Genomic DNA, 23,310 nt, shown 5'->3' on the forward strand with positions numbered 1-23,310 from the left:
AATGTGCATATGAGAATGAGGGTGAAAAGAGAATTTTTCAGTCTTAAAGACAGAGAAAAAGAGAAACAAGGATAAATTTCAAAAATTTATATCCTTGGAAAAAACGACATGGCATATATTTGGCCATAAACATGGCCCTAGGAAACCCATTTAGGGTATATGCACAAAATGACCCAAAGATTGCAGTATAAGAACTCTGTACAAAATTAAGTTGTTCTAAAAGTAAAATATTGAGAGTTGAGGGCAACTCTTCTTAAAATAGGGAGTATTGTTGTGACGCTTTCTAATTAAGTCAATTTGGAATTTAGTCAAATATTAAGACGCAAATACAAAAGTTTATAAATACCTCTTTTTATTAAGATAAGGAACATATCCTGGCAGCTGTATGCATAATAGGAAATGGAGAAATTACCACTTCCTAGCTATGTGCGTCAGTGGGTCCCGATAAGGTGTGGTTGAGGAAATGTATCAAAGATACATTTTATGAGAAGGGGCGGAGAGATACTCATCTTATGCCGGACTGACCTCTGGTCCGTTGATTTAGAAATACCTTAGAATATTGTCGGATTATTGTAAGTATCTAAGTATCTCATTGTATTATACATTATTGTAGATTTCTGATACTTGTTGTCTCCCTGGGACAACCAGTCCCAGCGGAATATATATATATATATATATATATATATATATATATATATATATATATATATATATATATATATATATATATATATATATATATATATATATATATATATATATATATATATATATATATATATATATATATATATATATATATATATATTATTAAACCTTGTACTATTATATATTAACTGAATAGAAGTATTGTATTATAGCCAACCTCTCTACAGTCTACATTTAGTCCCTTGAATATACCCAGCTGGTACGCCTCATTAGTCAGGTCATAGCCTAAGGCACGCTACCAAAGTTTAATTACCTTAGGGCCATAGTTTATCTCCCCTATAAAGGGAGAAATAAAGGCAACGACCACAACTCCACCTAACAACCATAAAATCACTTTACCACAAAAGTTGCTTTTTGTCATCTGGTGTACTAATCCCAACTTTGATCGGATCTCCTTTAAAAAGTTAAGACATAGTCAAGCGTCTCGCCTATGAATTCTAAAAAACTGATCGAATTGTTTTCTGAACGTGTCACACAGGGATAGTATATACATACAGCGCTCGATCATATATCGCTAAGTGTAAAACAAAACGTTACCTTAGAGTTGCGCCTTCCGTAAAAATTCTCTGTCCGTCTTGGAGGTTAGTCAGGGGGCCAGGAAATCCGTCTGGAAGGTCTTCACTTTCACCTTGGAGCCTTGGGTGCTTTAAAACTTCACATCCTCCAATACAGAAAAGAAAGTTAGCAATATGAGCAAAGCTAATCATAAAAGTGAAAAAATTATCTAGAACACTTATGAATTTTGCATAGCAAAGAATCGGATACATTAAAAATATTGTTTTAAATCTTCAAAATAATTAAGCCTACTTAAGCCTGATAAAGGGGAAAAGAATTTTTTCCTGACGCGTTAAAGAAAGGATAACGAAATTCCACTATGTTAGAATAAAGCACAATGATCGTGAAATCACAATTTACGACACAGTTTAAATCCGAAAAAAAAACCAAGTTTTCCATGGAACAATGATTTTAATCGAAGTAGATTTTTCACTTTCAACTTACAGCATTCGACTTCGTCTCAGCCTTTTATTGAAACTGGTGAATCCTCAATTTGTCTCTTCCAAGGACCCGTTTCTTAATTCTTCCTTTATAACATTGTATCGGTTTTGAATGCAATCTTTAAATAGTGATTATTTAAGTATTGTTCTTTTTTACTTTACACCGCTGTAGCATATATATCAAATTAAAATTTTATTCAGTAAATTTTTATACTTTAGGCCATAGGTTCTAATGACGAAGGTAAAATCTTCAACAGACTACCATCTTCATGATCTAAAACAAATTGTTGTGTTTTTATAAAAAAAAAATATTATTTTTCATATGAAAGTAAAGAGCGACATTAGAACCCGAAAAAACAGAAATGATTGTATATAAGAGGAAGCTACTACCACCCCGCTCCTACGCTAAGGTTTGACTATTGTTTAACTGAAAGCCTTTTAAAGTGCAATATGTATATAGCCAACTAGTGCGGAAAACACTAACAAGCAAGGGAACTTAAGCTTTGGGAAAAGACGGAGATCCGAGAGCACCAAATCTAGGAAATATGGTGCCTATTCCACCACGTCTTTGTCCAAATTCATCAATTTTCCCATTGCCAAGACACTTTTATGAGGGTGGATTTTCCTTATGAAAAAGGAGTTCTTCAGTAGGCCGGATCTGCTTTCACGAATTTGGGTCCAGTTTCATAAGAAGATTAGAATAACAATCCCTTCTATTGTTTCTACATTTACAAGGTAGTCTATTAGCAAAATACTGATACCGAAATCTCTTCTCGCCAATGTCAGCCTCTTCGCCTTCTTTGGGTTCAGAAAACCAGCTTCAGTCCGGTATGGACTGTTTTGTTATCAAAATGCATTTTATCTGGCGTCAGCAAGGGCGGCAGCACCCATCTTACTGCAAGCTCTTCCGTGCACATTTCGTGACGTAGAATGTGCTCGGCGGGCTCTTTTGACATCCCCATCTTTCTGTATTGGCAATGTTTCACTCCTTTGTTCACCTATCTCCCAAAATAACATTATGTATTTTCACGATTATCTTCAATGTGGTTGCAACTTTGGGCATCCTCTGAGTGGATCATCTTGGACGCTTCGACAACCACATTGAAACTAGGCAACCCATTTCTTTGCAGTAATAATCAAAGGAGAAGAGCGATCATGTATATTTATGATCACAGAACAAATTTTGATTTCCATTGAAACTTTTTTTTACGAGATTTAATCGTTGAACGATACCCACTTTTTCCCTTATTCTAAATAACAAAAGCAAAATAACTTATTCATAGCCTATTGCGAACTATTGAATAGAATGGCTAGTAATTTACACAGCATCTAAACGCAGCTATGTCAACTTGAAAGAAAAAAAAACAAGCAAGAAGTGGTACCATCTATGGACAGGAGCCGTTAAATTTTCAGACCACAGACAACTTTATACCTACGGAACAAATATAAGAATTTATACAGCCACACCGACATTATACCATAAGCAACGACACACTTTTTTTCTATTTTTTTTTATCACAAATACCAAAGAAACTGTTTTGTGGTTCATGATTAATGCTTTAAAACAATTTGCAACATGTTATAGCAATGCATTAGGATCATCTATATTCATGGATTTACGTTTTGAGCAAAAGCCTTAAATTTCTTCAACTTAAGCTAGAGTCCGACTACCTGAAATTTAGTTATAGTTAACTTTAGCTAGTTCATTACAAAACAGATTTTCTCAATTTATATTTCCGTTTATTTTAAGCTCAACATTCAAAGTACCTGGTGCAAACTTCTCAAAAATATCTTTGACTCCTCCCATGTGGTCATGGTGCCAATGCGTGATGATTATTTTCCCGAGTTGAACTCTTTCACTGCTAAGAACTCGAGTTAGAGAATCAATATATTCGGGAACATTTGAATCTCCGGTGTCAATAAGAATACGTCTGAAATAAAATGTTGGAAATTTTATACAAACAAAGAGGTATTAAGCTTTTCACCAGTGGAAAAGGCGGATGGAGACAACAAAAAAAACAGTGAGGAAGGAGATGGGTCCGACCTGCCCACAATGGTCCAACCCGTCAAGCGTAGATAGATGCCAATTTTTAGAGGGAGGATCAGGTGGGATATTTCAAAATATGTGCGAGAGAAAAAAAAGATAATCTGCTTCACATATCTATGTACAAGGATCTAGAGCAGCAATTCTCAAACTGGAGTCCACAGGACTTTTCTTGGCATGGACTTTGACATTATGGTCACCTAAGGGACTGGTGAGCGGCTTTGGTATTTGTACGAAGATTGGAAATACTCGCATATTTTAAATTAAAATTTGTTTATGATACTTTCATAATAGAAGCATGTAAGAACTTTAAGAGAACACAAATACAGTGATTTATTTCGGAGATGACATAACCTTCCTAGGGGAGTCAGAGATATGAAAAATCAAAAAAGATATAACTATATGGAAAATATAAGAAATTATAGGACAAATCGTGCATTTGCACTTGTTTGAACTTTAATATACTTAAAATACAAAAAAAAACATCAACCCCAAACAGAGAGCAGAGCTCGTAAGGTTCGGTATGTAAACAACAGGACATGGAGAAAACAAAACATCCCGTCATAATAATAGTAGCAAAAATTAACTTGATTAACAAAAGAAAACAATAACAACAAAAACCTAAGAAACAAGGAAGAAAAGAAAGGAAGTGAGAAAAAAAATACTGGGCATGAGGAGCGTGGGAGGTCATCCCATCATGGGGACAAAAACAAAACACATCCAGAAAAATATCGTAAGTTTTATTATTCCATCATCGAAGGTTAATAAACAAACATTAAAAAACAATCTTAAATACTTGTTTCTTTAAATTCAGCTGAGATTTTGGTGATGGATCAATCGGAGTTTTATCATTCAGCTTATATTTATATGAAATGAATGGTATTATGTACCTAAGGGAAAACCTTGATCTTTTGCATCTTAAAAAAGGAATTCGGTATAATCCCGACCACCGACGAGCCCAACGAAGGGGAAAAATCAATAGAGATTCATTGTAGAAATAGTTATTAGGATTTTGAATTTTAAAATGCCATAAGGAAATATTTACGTCTCGTATATGTTTTAAATCCGACAAATTCAGGAAAAGGTCTCGGAATTTTGGGGAATATTGCAGCTCCAAGACCTCAAACTCCGCATGCATTTGTATTTGATGCCTGTATTGGAATATATTGTGCTAACGAGAAATATATATGTAGACCCTTTTTTTCTTTTTCTTTTTCATTTGATCTTCACATTTATTTTTGAAAAAAAAACATAATTTCGTGAAAACAAGAACAACACAGACGACGATATCCCTTAATGAGGTGAAACGACATGGAGATTTTCTCAGCAAAGAAATTTTCTGATATTTTCCTAATCTGTTTGAATTATTTAGGATGAACAATAGAGGAAGATTTCATCCAACAAGCAAAGCAATGTCATATATTATCAAGGTCTTCCCAGAATTAGACAACATCCAATTATCTGCAGCTTTGTTGTATTGGCACTTGGAAGGGATGTACACATTAACATCTAGCAGCTGGAGTTTGTCACTACAGAGAGGGGGAACAGTGAGTAGCATGACGCCTGAATCTTTAGCAAACAAAATTTTAGGAAACGTAAGACTTGTGGTTATTTAAGACTATAAGTTTGGGGCTCTCTTGAGACGTATGTGAAAATACCTTGAAGTGGCGAATATGTATCAAATACAGGTCACGGTTGATCCAACCTGATGGCGAGGCTTTACCTGCTGAGTTCGCTGGAGCGCCAGTTAGCATGTGACGCTGAAAATTTTTCCTTGGAAATTAACGCAAGGTGGTAAATACTGACTGTTTGCATTTACGGTCCCAAGTATGGTCACAAGGACACCTCTCTCTGAGGACACCTTTCTCTGAGGACACCTCTGACTGTTTATCTTCTTTTTGGCACTTCATCATAGGCAGCGCGACTCGCACTGCCTAAGTAAAGAACAATGGCACAATGTTTTTTTTTCTCCACCCGGGCATTTCGTATCGAAGGATTTGTCGTAGAAACTTCGAAAAGGGCTCATTCGATTGAAAATCGGAGTGGCTAGTGCCCTTTTTAATAGTCGAAAGTGTTTGGAGGGCAACTAGCCCCCCCCCCCCAAGCACATCATTCCTTCAAACCCAGCCAATCAAAATTTCGTGAGAGTCATCTTGTTCAACGTAGTTGATTTCCAGACAGAAAATACGTTTTTGAGGAGGACTCTCCCCCACAACCCTCGGGGCAAGGGTTTTAAGTTATGCCTTGAGGGCATATAAGAACGATGTTGGCACAATGTTCTATCTATTACTTTTTTTTTTCCTTTAGAGCAGGGCACTTCATATTGAAGGGGTAGTCGTAGAAACTTCAAAAGGGGATCATAGAAATATGTTTTTGAGGAGGACACTCCCCCACAACCCTAAGGGCAAGGGTTTTAAGTTATGCCCTGGGGGCATATAAGGGTAGGGTAGGGCAAGGGTATATAAGGTTTTCATAGAAGGCGTTGTCGTAGAAACTTCAAAACAGGCTCATTCGATTGGAAATTCAAAGGGCTAGTGCCCTTTTTAAGAGTCAAAAGTGATTGGAGGGCAACTAGCCCCCCCCCCCCGATGCCCACCATTCCCCAAACACATCCAATCAAAATTTTGAGATAGCCATTTTGTTCAGCGTAGTTGATTTCCAGATAAAAAATATGTTTTTGAGGATTTTAAGTTATGGGTTTTAAGGACAAGGGTTTTAAGTTATGCCCTGGGGGCATATAAGGTTTTTATAGAAGGCGTTGTCGTAGAAACTTCAAAACAGGCTCATTCGATTGGAAATTAAAGGGCTAGTGTCCTTTTTAATAGTCGAAAGTGATTGGAGTGCAACTCGCCCCCCCCCCCCGCCCCTCCGTTCCCCAAAAACATCCAATCAAAATTCTGATAGAGCAATTTTGTTCAGCTTAGTTGATTTACCGATTTGAAATATGTTTTTAACGTGGACAATCCCCCACAGCCTTCAGGGCAAGGGTTTTAAGTTATGCCCTGGGGGCATTTAAGGTTTTTAAAGACGGTGTTGTAGTAGAAATTACAAAACAGGCTCATTCGATTGGAAATTCAAAAGGCTAGTGCCGTTTTTAATAGTCGAAAGCGATTGGAGGGCAACTAGCCCCCCCCGCGCCCATCATTCCCCCAAAAACATCCACTCAAAATTTTAAGATATCCATTTTGTTGAGCGTAGTTGATTTCAACATAGAAAATATGTTTTTGAGGAGGACACTCCCCCACAGCCCTCAGGGCAAGGGTTTTAACTTATTCCCTGGGGGTATATAAGATTTTTAAAGAAGGCGTTGTCGTAGAAACTTAAAAAAAATCATTCGATTGGAACTTTAAAGGGCTCGTGCCCTTTTTAATTGTCGAAACTAATTGGAGGGCAACTAGCCCGCGCCCCCACGCCCATCATTCCCCCAAATACACCCAATAAAAATTGTGAGATAGCGATTTGGTTCAGCGTAGTTGATTTCATGATAGAAAATATTTTTGATAAGGACACTACCCCAAAACCTTCAGTGCAAGGATTATAAGTTATGCCCTGGGGGCATAAAAGGTTTTTGTTGAAATCTTTGTTGTAGAAACTTGAAAAAGGGTTCATTCGATTTGAAATTCAAAGGGCTAGTACCCTTTTAATAGTCGGAAGTGATTTGAGGGCAACTAATCCCCCTCTCTCGCCCACCTTTTCCCCAAACACATCCAATCAAAATTTTTAAATAACCATTTCAGTCAGCCTAGTTGAAAGTTTTGGAAATTAGATCATTAAGGATGAAAACCCCTCCCCCCAGACCCCTAATGACGAGGGTTTTAAATTATAGCTTAGGGGCTCATACAGTTCTCATTGCAAGCGTTGTCGTAAAAACTTCGTAAGGGCTCATTCAATTGAAAATTGAAAGGGCTAGTGCCTTTTTTAATAGTTGAAAGTAATTGGATAGCGACTAACGCCCCTCTCATGCCCACCATTTTCCCAAACACACCCAATAAAAAATTTGAGATATCCATTTTGTTCAACGTAGTAGAACGTTCTGGAAATTAGGCCTTTTAGGATGATAACTCCCTCAGAGCCCTCAGTGCAAGGGTTGTAACTTATGCCCTGGGGGCATATAAGGTTTAGATAGAAAGTTGTTGTATAAATCATAGGCAGCGCGTGTCGCGCTGCCTAAGTAAAGAACGAGTACACTCGAGAACGAGACAAGAAACGGGAACTAAGTAAAGAGGAGGACACTCCCCCACAACCCTCAGGGCAAGGGTTTTAAGGTATGCCCTGGGGGCATATAAGAACGATGTTGGTACAACGTATTATTTATTAATTTTTTCCTTTAGAGCAGGGCACTTCGTATCGAAGAAGTTGTCGTAGAAACTTCGAAAAGGGCTCATTCAATTGAAAATTGGAGTGGCTTGTGCCGTTTTTAATAGTCGAAAGTGATTGGAAGGCGACTAACACCCCTTCCCCCCCCCACCATTTCCCGAAATACATCCAATAAAAATTTTGAGATAGCCAATTTGTTCAGCGTAGTTGATTTCCAGATAGAAATTCTGTTTTTTTATAGAAGGCGTTGTCGTAGAAACTTCAAAAAAGCTCATTCGATTGGAAATTCAAAGGGCTAGTGCCCTTTTTAATAGTTAAAAGTGATTAAAGAGCAACTAACCCGTCTCTCACTCCCACCTTTTCCCCAAACATATAAAATCAAAACTTTGAGATAGCCATTTTAGTCAACGTAGTTTTAAGTTCTGGAATTTAGGTATTTGCGGCGGACACCCCCCCCCCCCCCCACAGCCATAAGGGCAAGGGTTTTAAACTATACCCAGGGGGCATATAAGGTTTTATACAACGCGTTGTCGTAGAAACTTCAAAAAGGGCTCATTCGATTCGAAATTGAAATGGCTAGTGCCCTTTTTAATAGTCGAAAGTAATTGGAAAGTAACTAACGCCCCTTCATTTGAGATAGTCATTTTGTTCCACGCAGTTGAAAGTTCAGGAAATTATACCTTTGAGCAGGACGCTCCCCCCACAGTCTTCAGGGCAAGGGTTATAAGTTATGCCCTGGGGGCATATAAGGTTTCTGTTGAAATCTTTGTCATAGAAGCTTGAAAAAAAGCTTATTTAATTGGAAATTTAAAGGGCTAGGGCCCTTTTTAATAGTCGAAAGTGATTTGAGGGCAACTAACCCCCCTTTCACGCCCATCTTTTCTCCAAACACATCCAATCAATATTTTGGATAGCCATTTTATTCAACGTAGTTGAAAGTTTTGGAAATTAGGTCTTTAAAGAAGACAACCCCCCCCCCCACAGCCCTCGGGACAAGGGTTTTAAGTTATGCCCTGGGGGCATATAAGGTTTTTACTGAAAGCGTAGAAACTTCAAAAGGGCTCATTCAATTGGAAATTGAAAGGGCTAGTGCCTTTTTTAATAGTTGAAGGTGATTGGAGAGCGACTAACGCCCCTCTCACGCCCACCATTTTCCCAAACACATCTAATCAAAATTTTGAGGTATCCATTTTGTTCAACGTAGTTGAAAGTTCTTCAAATTAGGTCTTTTAGGATGATAGCCCCCTCAGTGCCCTCAGTACAAGGGTTGAAAGTTATGCCCTGGGGGCATATACAGTTTACATAGAAAGTTGTTATAGAAATTTCATAAAGGGCTCATTTGATTGGAAGTGAAAATGACCCTTTTTAATAGTCTAAAGTGAGTGGAGAGTGATTAACCCCCTCTTACATCCAACATTTTCCCAAAAACATTCAATCAGAGTGTAGATATACCTCTTATATTCCACGCAGCTTAAAATACTAGACATTACTTATTTAAGGATGACAAACCCCCCAGAGCCCCAAGGGCAAAGGTTGTAAATTATGCCCTGGGGGCATATAAGATTTTTATTGAAAGTTCTGTCGTAGAAACTTCAAAAGGGCTCATTTGATTGGAAATTGAAAGGGCTAAGGCCATTTTTAATAGTTGAAAGCGATTGGAGAGCGATTACCGCCTCTTTCATGCCCACCATATCCCCAAAAAAATCCAATAAAAATTTTGAGATAGCCATTTTATATAACGTAGTTGAAAGTTCTGGAAATTCGGTCTTGGAGGATGACAACCACCCTAACAGACCTTAGGATAATGGTAATTTATGCCCTGGGTGTATGTAAGGTGTTTACGGAAAGCGTTGTCGTTTCAAAAAGGGCTCATTTGATTCGAAATTGAAAGGCTTAGTATCCTTTTAAATAGTCGAAAGTGATTGTAAGGCTCGAAATTTTTATCGTAAAGATCGAAGTGGGTATAATGTAATTTTTTTCGTTGTTGTTTAGACCAGGGCACTTCGTATCGAAGGAGTTGTCGTGGGAACTATGAAAAGGGTCTTTTAATAGTCGAAAGTGATTGGAGGGCAACTAATCCCCCTTCCACTCCCACCCTCTCACGCCCACCCTCCCATTTGACCATTGTGTTTAAAAACTAAATGTTGCCTTAAGATTAAATGAAAATGCACTGTGATAATCCTAACTCCCAATAAGGCATCTCAGCAGTACCCCAAGAACTACTGAGTGTATTATGTTAAAACTTTCGGGGCTACTTCTGCTCTTAAAATTCAACCAAATCAAAATAGTGTAAATGTATCCAAGTTATTAGAGAAAGTAAACAGTTTTTTTTCAAATGGTATCAAGTTTTCCATTTCAGGTCAACTAGAGGAGCTAAAGTAAATTAAACAGTACTATTTGTGTCCAGATTTTTAAAAGGCTGTATGTTGTTAAAAATTGCTGAAAATTTTTCTCCAGCATACAAATAGCAGGCCAAACTTTAAAGTCTTAAAAAACGAAAAGATTTAAATTATTATTTTCTTTTTCCCTGAAAAGACTATATCAATATAAAACGAAAAGAAATTAATTAAAAAAAACTTTTTCCACAAAATAAGCTTTTTCAAAGAAAAGTAAAGAACGACATTAAACAAAAAATGAGCAAAAATAAAATCAAATAATCTACCAATAGTGAATCTACCACAAATCAGCATCGATAAATAAATGAAACCCAAAACGAACAGAAATTACAATAAATAACCGATTCAAACTCAAAACAAGCAGAAATTAAAATAAGTTGGGCGCAAAACCCCAATGCCTTCCCAAGGCCAGAACATAATTTGCAATTTAGAAAAATACAAATGAATGTGCATTGTCAGTTTAATATACATATATTGATATTTAGTAATCAAAATGTTAATATTATTTGATTTATTAAACTTATAAAAGTTAAAAAATTTATATTTTTTTCAGTAAACTGCAAATTTTGTTCTGGCCTTGGGAAGACATAGGGGTTTTGCGCCCAACTTATGGTAATTTCTGCTCGTTTTTGAGCTTGACTCGATTATTTGTTGTGATTTCTGCTCGTTTTGTGTTTTATTTCTTTATCGATGCTGATTTGTGAAAGTTTTACGTTTGGTAGCATATTTTGTTTTAATTTTGCTAAGTTTTGGTTTAATGGAGTTCTTTATTTTTCTTTGAAAAACTTATTTTATGGAAAAAGTTTTTTTAATTAATTTACAAAAAGCACAAACATAATCACAAATGTGTTGTCGAAATTTAAAATAACTTATTCCAGTAGTAGCAGTAGTAATAATAATAGCAGCAGTTAAGGTGTCATAGTTCCAGTTACAAGAGTAACAGTTGCATGTAGCCGTAGTCACAGTTCCAAGAAGTTGTGGCGGCAGTCATATTTGCAAGTAGTTGCAGTTGTAAGTAGCTCAAGACAAGTAGTTGACGCGGTCAAAGTTGAATTTACTGACAATTACAGCTACAAGTGAGCTCCCTAAGTGAAAGGGCATCCAGTCAAAGGAAGAAATACTTCTCGCGAATTCAAGCTTATGACAGTAAGCATATTGTGTATAATCATACCTTTGCGTTGAAGGCAGCTTGCACCAATGGCCATTCATCTTGGAATCAGTTTCGATTGGAGGTCCCAAATTCGAGTCAGTATTTTCCCTATGCATACCCCTTTACTGATACTCTGCCACGGGAAATGAGTCCACCTATTTGTCAAGCAGAACTTATTACAATAGATAAAAACTAAATTCCCAATCATGAGATTTAGACTATTCTGGCTGAACAGATTTCGAAGTTGTACCCTAATCACAGGAAAATCTATTCTGATGGATCTGTTCAGGGTCAGAGAGCTGGAGCAGGAGTATGTTTTCCATCACTGAACCTTAAGCTTTTTTCACCCCTCCCTTTGGGATCTTCCATTTTATCAGCTGAATTATGTGCTATTCGGTTGTCTCTAGATGTTCTCTTAAATTATAGCATTGTGGAGGAGAATATTCTTTGCCTTTCTGACTCCAAATCGGCAATACTGTTGCTCAAAAAATTAATAGAATTGCCGATGATAAGTACCTATTCAACATTAGAAGACAACTTCTGAGCCTCCAGGCTAAAGGCAATCAGATTTATTTCCAACCTGTTCCAAGCCATAAAGGTATCAAATATAATGATACTGCTGATTTACTGGCAGCCAAGCTTCTTAGTTAAATCATAGTCTTCTCTCCGACCTAAACTCACGTGATATTATTAGGCAAAGATATAATATTAATCACAGTAATTGACTTTATCTCCTTTTCATACTATATTACACACAGTGCTATATTATCCTCTAAAATAAGTTGCCCCTACTCTCAGAAGTTTTATATTTAATTGGAAGCTACATCACTCCCCTCTATGCCGGGTCTGCTTTGCAACGGATGAAACGATCCAGCATATTTATTCTCCACACTCAGCCACTGAGTGTGGAGACTATTTCCCTTAAACGCCTATGCCTGATGGCAAATGTTCCTAATACCTCTACTGCAATTCTGAATTTGAACCTGCCTTGGCATGTAGATAAAAATATTTTTAAGGCATCTATTGACATTTTAAAAAAGAGGCTAATTGATTAGTGTTTATTATGGCATAACGATGTTATTAAAAAGAAGAAGGCTATTCATCATTTGTTCTGGAGAGTGCAGAAGAGAGCAGGAGTGAGCATGAAGAGTGGTATTGGTACCGGCTGGCATGTAGGTCTTAAATGGCTGGGGAAAGGTAACTTAAGTACCCGCATTTCCCGCAACCCATCAGCAGAATCTAGAAGTTTAATTGGGATGATTGGTTTGCTTTAACCGATAAGAAGACTGGATTATAGTTGAGGACAATGGATTTCTAAATGCCCACGACACTTTTTGGAGAATCAAAGGGGTGAAAAGATGAATTGGAAGTTCATATACCCAGCTACAAATTTTTGGGAGTGGAAAAAGTAGTTGGGACTGCTGTCGCAAGTAGTCGGAGTCACATTCATTCACAGTCTCAAGTATTTGCAGTTGTAAGCGTTCACAAATGCAAAAAGTCAAAAGCAGTCACAGTTTGAAATAGTCACAATAGCAGTAGTACTAATAGTATAAGTAGTAATTTTAATAGCCCTGAAAGGTTCAATTGAATGCTTTCAGATGTTCATCAGATATTGTTGATATGTCCTTTTGAAAACTTGCATGCATAGTGTGTTTTGAGTATGCATAGTCACCGTCTCAAGTATTTGCAGTTGTAAGCTGTCACAAATGCAAAAAGTCAAAAGCAGTCACAGTTTGAAATAGTCACAATAGCAGTAGTACTAATAGTAAAGTTTTAATAGCCCTGAAAGGTTCAATTGAATGCTTTCAGGTGTTCATCAGATATTGTTGATATGTCCTTTTGAAAACTTGCATGCATAGTGTGTTTTGAGTATGCATAGTCACCGTCTCAAGTATTTGCAGTTGTAAGTAGTCACAAATGCAAATAGTCAAAAGCAGGCACAGTGAAATAGTCACAATAGCAATAGTGTAATAGTATGAGTAGTATAGTTTTAGTAGCCCTGAGAGGTCCAATTTAATACTTTCATCTTTTCCAGGTATTGCTGATATGCCCTTTTGAAAACTTGAATGCATAGAGCGTGTTTTGATATGTCCCAGTGTGTACCAATTTTTCTTGTCCCACTATATACCAGATGACACTCATCTATAAAATCCAGAGTTGTTTTTTTTATTATTAATATTTGCCACAAGGTGGCCACAGAATATGACCAGATATTTGGCCTTCGTATCACAAGCACAATATTCCACTGAACAAAAAAAAAAGAAACAAAATCCAAAAGCAAAATATTTTTTGGGGAGATATTTCCCAAACTTTGAATTAGGTTTACTTGAAAAAAAAATTATAGCATACCAAAACAATTAATCTGGATGGTTGAACATCAAACTATGCTAGACGGCCTCTATAATTTTTTTTAGAGAAAGTTAGATGGCACAAAGGCGGCTTGATCCATTATATACTGCGTCGCAGTATATACCACTCTCCCCTAAGTAAAATGTCAAAGTGAGCATATAATCCAGCCTAGAAATTCTTTCTGGTCATGGCACCATTAATTTGTGTTGATCTACGCATGATAAATTTTCAAATAGCAACCTCACTAGGCCTCCAGCCAGTCAACTATAGAAGAGCCTATCCCATTACAACAGAAACTGGATAATTACTGCCCACCAAGAAATCACCATATACATTAATCCCCAATTACTTACAATTTCCAAATTTTTGTGAAGCTTTTTAGACAAAAGTAGGCAACATCATTCAGCCAACCATCAACCACCCCCATTCCTTATATAAAACTCAATAGCTCTCAATCATTCAGCCATCCGACAAATTACCCCATTCCCCATATACAGGAAGATGATAATCAGCTGTACCTCTCCATAATTCTATAGCCACCAAGTACTACAAACTCCACATTTACATGAGCCTTAAAATCATCTATAATAAAAGAAAATTCTACAGCAAGAAACTGCAGGACATCAAGCTCCAAACCAGGATATTTTATCAAAACAGAACTGAAGGACAACCATGTATATCCAGAAAATTTTCAGGAAATTATGTTCCTAAATGATAATAGAACTCAAAACAAGTAAGGTTTAAATATAAAGTTTAATTGACTCAAGGACAAACACTTATAATGTAATGAAAATTTTATTTATGAAACAACTATCAGTAGGCAGCTCCTTTTTAAACTAATAATGCAAAACTATCCAACAGAAAAGGCCAATACGCCTATATAACTTCAAATAAAGCATAAACAAACTTATACTTGCACTGGTCAATTAACAAATAAATACCAAAAGTAATTTTGGTTGATTAAACAGAAAATGACTAAACTGAAAAAAAAGGATAGATTAGTAAGAAGAGGAAGTTAAGAACTGTAATAAACTTTTTATCAAACAAGCGAATTTAAATTAGTGAAGTGAATGAACTGTTCATTGATCAAACTGAAAAATAAGGGAAAAAGTTGGATTGGTAAGAAGAGGAAGTTAAGAACTGTAAGAAACTTTTATCAAATAAACCAATTTAAGTTAGTTAAGTGAATAAACTTTTTATTGGTCAAACTGAAAATGATTAAGCTGAAAAATAAAGACAATGATTTCATGATATGTAAGAGCAGAAAAGGAAACAACAAGTAAATTATTATTTGTTTCTAAATGGAGCATATTTTAGTCAGTAAAAAAGGACATACTTTAATTGGTAAGGGTCAATGACGAGGAAGGTTGTGATATACCAAACAGACATAGGACAAAAGTGATTCGTGCAAGAAATGTGACTCAAGTGCACTAGTTGATTTAAACATTTGAATTGTGTCATACATATTGCGCCATTTATTTGAAATTCTGTACCATTTAAGCCATACCTTGTATCATTTCCTCACCCACCTGCTTAACTATTACTATTCCAACTTATCAAAGCCAACCAAGTCCCCTTGTCAGTTGATTAATTTAAACAAGGATGAAGACAACTGATACTTTTTACATGTAGTGTGTGTCCATAGGGTTAATATTTATTAGAAACATAGCATATCAAGGGTGTAGATAGTGGGAAGAAACAAAAGGACTAGGACTATAGTGAATTAAAAATTAAGAAAATAATAATGAAAGAAAATTTTGTTAATTTGGTTTTGAGAAACAATCTTAACACAATTCTGAAACATTCCAAGTTTTAAACCAAACTTGGATGTAACACAAAACTGGAAAGAAAATGAAAAGAATTATGAGGCTTAACTTAAATGCTTTCTGATGAGAAGTTTTATGTAATTTGCAAGTTTATGGCAGAATATTTACAGCAATGATAACAACAAGCATTACTTTGTATTCTTCTTATAATACAACTACATTTCTTTTGACATCCTTCAATTTTCTGAAAACTCACTAAGAATTTCACAAAAAAAAACAGTTCTTAACAGATATTTGGTATTTTCTTGGATAGGGATATTCCACCATTTATTAGAAGAAAAACAAAGGTCCTACATCAATTTTGAAGGACATTTTTATGGCCCAAAAAAAAAGGAAAAATTCAAGGGAATATTTTTCCTCACCAAGAAGAAAAAAGTTTAGATGCTCCATGGTGCAATATTACTATCTAAAACCACAGATTATTGTGAAACCTAATAGATAACCTGTGGTAAAACTATTAAGTTGTTCCTTTGTGGTAAAACGATTTGTGGCCAAATTTTAAATAGTCTCACCACGTTTGCAGATCCCTCTCCCACTATTTATGAAATTCTGGCTATTTCCCTGTTGCAGTGTCGATCAGAAGTTAGCACTGGAAATTTCCATATTTGCAAAAATTTAATTTTTAGAAATCCTTGATCTACCACTCAGTCAAGCCATAAGCCATACCTGTGAGATGGGACCATAGCAAACCACTTTGCCAGCTCAACCGCTTTCTTTTTGCTTTTGCAATCATAAATAATACAGGTTTGCACCATTTTTTGAAGTTGCTTGAGCTACTGTGAAACATACAATAAAGCACTTAACCAAAGGAAATGGGATGAACTTTTATATGCACTGAGTCCCTTGGTGACAGATATTTTTTAGTTTGATCCTACTGCCTAGATATGTGTACTATGGTCAAGGTCAACTCAACCCCTCTTATTTTCCCTTAAAGTTTCAACTTGATCCCACAAGATGCTGTTGGCCCTTGTCTTACCTTAATTGCTTACAAATCTAAAGAATATCATCTAACCCAGAAATCAGACTCAAAATAGAACCATATGAACAAAACCTTCATAAAGGGATCTAAAATAATAACCAGGTCCAAAAATGTGTTTACACATCACCAACCTTTGTTGACAAAATGAGGAATGACCTCTTAATAGAGAAAAACAAACAAAACTTCCAGGATATGATCAAAAGCAAACAATAAATGTCTATAATTTGTTTTTAAATTCCTGTGTCTTCCTGCCAACTACTTATATCATTTCTTAGACCATACTGCCTCTCCATTTACAAAAAAAAAGTTGAAGAAATATCAGAAATGAATAACACTTTTGCATTACCAATAATATATATATATATATATATATATATATATATATATATATATATATATATATATATATATATATGTATATATAAATGTTGTACAGCTAGTCACCCCTTCATCAGTTACAATGCTGTTAAATCTTCATTATATCACCTTGAAATCAGACTGTCTTACTATTGAATTTGCCCAAATTTCCTTAAAGCCATACATAATACTGAATAGATAGATATTTATTGCTTAAAAGCCTCTTTAGGCCATGGCAAAAACAAAACAATCAAGCAAACACCTACAAACATTGTAGAAACATACCTAACAACAGTGATACCATAATATAATAATAACACAGCAATAACAAAAACACATACAAGAAGAAACATAACACCTTAATAACACACAATTCTCATATGCAACAATGATAATAATGTTGTTATTATATCATATGATACATCAGAAAGCTAGAGCTTCAAAATATTCCAAGCAAAGTATTTAAACAACAGACAGATTTAATATGTAACAAGTGTTGCAAAGAACAATAAATAATTGTATTTGGATAAGCTAGGCTGGTAAAATTCTAGATAAGCTACTTTTTCATATCTTGGAAACTGGTTAGGTTAGGAAAATGAAACTTTCAGAGATGGATCTACAGACTAAAGTATGTCCTGGGAAGGTGGTCTGAAATGTCTACCTCCACTCCTTCTCTCTCTAGAGGGTACTGACCTTTGAGGACCTTTATATATCTTTGTTTTATAATAATGAAACCTTACAAGAGAGCTGCTTAGGCTAAATAAAATAAAAAAATTATTTTCAGCTTCACAACTTTGCTCAATCCCAATTTATGAGGGTTCAAAGATCAGCAAATATGTTTCCTAAATTTAGGAAAAATTCATTTATATGGCTTAAAAATTTACTTACATAACAGGAATTGCATTTTTCAAAACTAAAACCCAGAGGAGAATAAACTGAAAACTATGGTATAATGTTTCCTCAAAATTCCAATAGGTAGGCCTATAAAGACCAGTCAAGTAGGCAAATTTCTAAGACATAAAAATTACAAAAGGGTTAACATAGTAGCTTGGCAATGCCTTCTCAGAGTATATTTTTGATGTTAGATTCAAGTTTTGTTTTCTTAACCTAACCACTTTCCAAGATAGCAAAAAGTAGCTCATCTTGAATTTTAGGCCTAATGCTGGGCTTCAAGAGCAGATTTGGCCTAGGTTTAAACATTGATAAAAAAAAAAAACATTTTCAGTCAGCTAGTCACAACTGTGAGCCAATCCTAACTATCTAGAAATATACAAGTTACATACAGTATTAGGACCCTGTTGTCCATGTTTATGAAAAACACCCTTGAATTAAATTATTAGCAAGATAAGGCCTAGGGACTGTCAGAGCATTGGTGGGTCTTACCATATAAATTAAAATACCACCTCAACTGGCTCTGAAGAGTGCCTTAGTCACTACACTGCATCTTGCCTGTAAATTTTATGGTAAATTTCTAGTGAGCTAGGCTATGTAATTTAGCTAAAATGAAAGTGAAAATGTTATTTGATGCCTTTTTTTATGCTCTTTCATAATTCAAGAATTGCATCTTGAACCCTTAATGGGGACCTAAAGGTATTTTCTATACCTTTAGCAATTATTAAATTATGAAAGAGCATAAAAAAGGCATCAAATGACGTTTTCACTTTCTTCTTAGCTAAATTATATACCCCAGTAGAAATTTCCAAATTTTACTACACAAAAAACTATCGATTTTTAGTTGCGAGTTTCTTCCTGATTACAACCTAGCCCTAGTCCCTAAACAAAATCAGATTCACACACGATTTAATTTAAATATTTGACTTCCCAAACGACATCTATTACAAAGCGAAAATTACCGGAAATACCTACGAACTTCCAGTTCCAACAAGATACGTATTGGTTCCTTGAAGAGTCATGATCCCTGGATTACATCCCAGCAACCTAATCACCCTTGGTGAAAGCTTTGATACTTTTGGAATAACCGCTGCTGTCATTTCTTTTAACGAATGCGAATGTCTCACAAAAAGGACAGCGTTGTCAGTTTCATGATGTAACTCTTAAGGTTTTTTTTTACTGTGCCTGATGATTGGCCCAAAACGGTCAGATGACCTTAAAGTCATGAACTTGTACTTTAAAAAATATAGATTTCTTTTTTAAAATTATAGGTTTCATCTAGATTTTCTTAATTAAATAATTTTGTCTGTTCTATACCCACTGGTAAATATTCCTACACGAGTGACTGATAAGTCTGCGACGTTAATTTACAATATATTTGTGGGTGGAAAGCCACTTGAATGTTTGTACGCTGATGTTTTACTTACAGATGGATCGGAGCATCTTTTTCTTAGTAGTAAAATAAAGAATTCCTGAGGAATGACAAATTTGATCACTTAAATAAGAAATTCTTTCGCGATTTAAGAGAAGATAATTTAAAGAAATTTGAGATAGAAATGGGTAATGTAGATTTTTCTCTAGTATTTGAAAAGCATAACCCGTCGGTTTCGCATGATTTTTGTTGGAATACTTACAAAGGTATTAAATGAGACGTATCCTCTTAGAAGACTTAAAAGGGCTAGGATAAAATTCCCCAGGAAACCATGGACTCAGGCTATTTTTAAAGTCTATAAAGAGGAAAAATAAACTTTATAAAATATACTTAGGTTAACTATATATTATTAATTTTCAACAATTTAAAACTCATAGGAATGTCTTAAACAGATTGAAACGGAAAGCTGAAAAATGTATTTGCATAGTAAATTTATTAAGCATAAATGTGACATGAAACAAATATGGAAAACCGAAAATTCACTCCTTGGTCGAAAGGATAAAACAGAAGTTATAAATAAACTACAATCTGAAAGGGAGAAATTGACCATTCCAAATGATATCGCGAATTATTTATGTGAATATTCTTCTAGTAAGGAGGCAAAACTACGTGAAGATACTAAGAAAATAAATAAACAAGCTCCCAAAATAGTTCTGTCTAAAGTTCTAGTAGATAGTCAAGTGATCTTTAATCCTTGTGATGTAAATGAAGTGGGAAAAATATCAGGGGAATTCATTCAAATTCAAGCGGTGTAAATGGGATTTCATTTAAGATTTCTAAATCAGTTTAGCCAGTTATAACACCAATTCCCTGTCAGAAACATAAAGGGGGTAAGATAAATCATCCTTCAAACAGAAGACCCATCCTTTTCTACCTTTTTCTTCTAAAATATATGAAAAGGTATTTGGAGCTGTGCTAAGTGATTACGTGGAAAACAATAAAATTCTTATAAACAATCAATTCGATTTTAGAAAATAATATCAACCGAAATGGATATAATTAGATTTGTTGGTTGGGTAAATGAAGCGTTCGAAGTGGGTTTTGAAGGCCTTTGACACGGTTGACCATACTTAAGCTGACTTGAATAATTGCTTGGTTTTAGGAAAAAAATATCAACCAGAATAGATATGATTAAATTTGTTGATTGGGTAAATGAGGCATTCGAATTGGGTTTGATTCAAGCTGCTTTATTCCTAGATTTGAAGAAAGCTTTTGACATGGTTGACCATAAGCAGTTATTACTTGAGCTGGATAAAATCAGTGTAACTGGAAAGAGCTTCTTGTGTTTTAAATCTTACTTGAGCGGTCGGAATCAAATTGTAGTGAACGGGTGTTTAACTTCTGCAGCTAATGGGATAGCCTGCGGAGTACCCTAAGGATCTATACTAGATCCTCTTTTATTTTTATTCCTCCAATTAAGCAATATATTTCAGAGGCTGGTATAATCCTTGTTGCAGATGATATTCTTTTACTTGTAGCTGCTCCAGCATTCAATCTACTTTTTGGTAAAAAGAGAAAGCCATTGGCCGACTTTATTGAATGGGCAGATTTAAATCTTTTGACATTAAATTCTACAAAAAATAGTTACATTTTATTTTCTGGGAGAGCTAGCATTGAAAATCAGAACTTATAGTGAATAGAAAACAAATACAAAATTAAAGGTAACAAAGCATTTGGGCTCTATGATCGATGCAAATCTATCATGGAAAACACACTGTGATGTTTTAGCTTCAAAATTGTCAAGAACTTTAGGTTTCCACCGCCGAGTTAAAAACTTAGTTTCTAAGAAAATTCTTAGATTGCTTTATTTTGCTATTTTTTACCTTTATATTTCCTTTGGTTGCCATATGGGCAAGTAATTTTGTGGCATGTTATAAAACAATCCAGTAAATCCAAAACTAAGCTATTAAACCTTTGTCACCTAAAATATTCATTAATTGTAATATTAATGAATGTTGCATTAAAAGTCAACTTCTTGGCATTTCAAAAACTAGTGATTATCGATTCAATATTGTTATATAATATCTTTATAATGTACTTCCCTCTTCTTTCGAATTTTATTTTCCATTAATGGTGATCTCCATAGTCATGCGCGAAGAGTGTCGAATATGGTACATCCATTAAGAAATACGACTAGAGCTTCTTTTGTAATAAGAAATTTCGCCCCTGTGAACGGGATATAATTCCTGCTGTAACACGAAAATGAAGTCATCTTACATCCTTCAAGGGCACAGCGAAAAGATTTTCCCTTGCAAAAGAGTAGTATTTATATTTGTGTTTTATGTAAGTAGAATGGTTGTTTTGTATGTACGAATCGAGTTTCAATGCCATGTAGAATAAAATAAAATAGTGTTTTCAAAATATGTAGAATAGAAAAGACTCTCACCTGCTGCCAACAAACCCTATGATTTTCTTAGCAGGTGTTGCAAAAATATTTTATATGTATTTGTCAATTAAAATTATCTAATCGTGATAATGCGAACATTTCAAAGTCCGTTTTGTTTGGTGTCTAAACCATAAAGCACTGGCCAAACAGTAACAAAAAACCAATATCTGTATCTTTCCAATAATGCAAGGAATTGCGCAAAGGGCCTGAAACAAATACATACTCTTTGAATAGGTCCATCTCCTCTGGATTCAGCTTCAATATTTTCGATTCATCGTCGGCCAAGGCGAACTTCCCACATTAGACACATCGGCAACGCAATTTTATGACCGTGGAACATTTTTCACAGCTCTGCACCTCCCAGTAGTTTCCAAAAAATTATTGGCAGCTTTTTTTTATGTATTGTTGCATTCCATAAGCTTTTGTGTTTGGACATGGCAATCCGATTAAGTCTTTGAAATGGACATTAACAGTTACTTGCTTACTATCTTTCTGGGCAACTAATTTAACATAGCTTTTTCCCGGGTGATTTTTTTTTAAGAAAAGTAAAGAGCTTTTTAAGCCAAAAACGAGGAGAAATAAAGTTAAATAATAATTCAAGCTTAGAATATATATAAATCACAACTAAAAACAACTGAAAACGAGAACGAACAGAAATTGCAATAAATAATGAAGTAAAACGTAAAAGAACAGTGATTACCGCAATTAGGATTAAGATTAACGCCTCCTAAGCCTTCTTTAAACCAGAACATCCCTTGCGTTTTACTGAAAAGAATTCTCAAATCTAATCTCCTAGGGCAGAACTAAGGTAGATAGTCATTGAATTAAGAGATGAAAGATTGGATTGATTTTGAGTTGACGCATCTACCAACATCATTTTTAATCTCTCATTTGATGATATCATTTGATGTCATTTTTAATGACATCATTTTTATACAATCCTAAAAAGGGCTTATCCAAGATTTGCCTCTCACTCACTGGGACTATCTGTCTTTGTTTTTTTCTACAATTAGCCATGGCTTGATGCATGCCCGCAACTACTTGATTTTAATTCAAAATCAACTACTAAATGTAGATTAAAAGTTTAATATATATTGATATTTTTTCCTGAAAGTCCTAGAAATTTTACATTTATTAACATTATAAAAGATGAAATCTTTAAAATATATGACGCTCTGGTCTTTAGAAGATCCTTAGCCCGTGAGCCCTACTCCTGTTTGTGGCAATTTATGTTCGTTTTAAGTTGGGCTTGATAGCTAGTGTAATATTTGTTCGTTTTTGGGTTTCATTTGTTTATTGATAGTTATTTTTATTCCTTTTAAGCTTGAATTATTATTTGAGGATATTTCTCCAGAACTTTGTTTTAATGTAGCTCCTTGCTATGTTTTGAAAAACTGATTTGGAGGATTTTTTTTATTAATTTCTGTTCGTTTCTAATTGACATTGATTTCTTTCTTGCTTAGTAAAAAGAATATTCATA

General features: G+C 35.0%; 1 protein-coding gene across 1 annotated transcript in view; it reads right to left on the bottom strand.

Annotated features, from left to right (window-relative positions):
- LOC148952179 (endoribonuclease LACTB2) overlaps positions 1-19,149 on the bottom strand; it is a 48,200-nt gene extending 29,051 nt beyond the window's left edge. The window contains exons 1-3 of the mRNA XM_089089643.1: positions 18,988-19,149; positions 3,471-3,634; positions 1,246-1,369 (exon numbers count right to left, since the gene is read on the bottom strand). Coding sequence (XP_088945769.1) covers positions 1,246-1,369; positions 3,471-3,634; positions 18,988-19,112 — 413 coding nt within the window. The 5' untranslated portion in view covers positions 19,113-19,149. The remainder of the gene's footprint in view (positions 1-1,245; positions 1,370-3,470; positions 3,635-18,987) is intronic.
- Between the last annotated feature and the right edge of the window lie 4,161 nt (positions 19,150-23,310).

This window comes from Artemia sp. Qi Xiang Cuo, chromosome 5 (assembly GCF_049724085.1).
Source record: "Artemia sp. Qi Xiang Cuo chromosome 5, ASM4972408v1, whole genome shotgun sequence".
Classification (NCBI taxonomy): Eukaryota; Metazoa; Arthropoda; class Branchiopoda; order Anostraca; family Artemiidae; genus Artemia; species Artemia sp. Qi Xiang Cuo.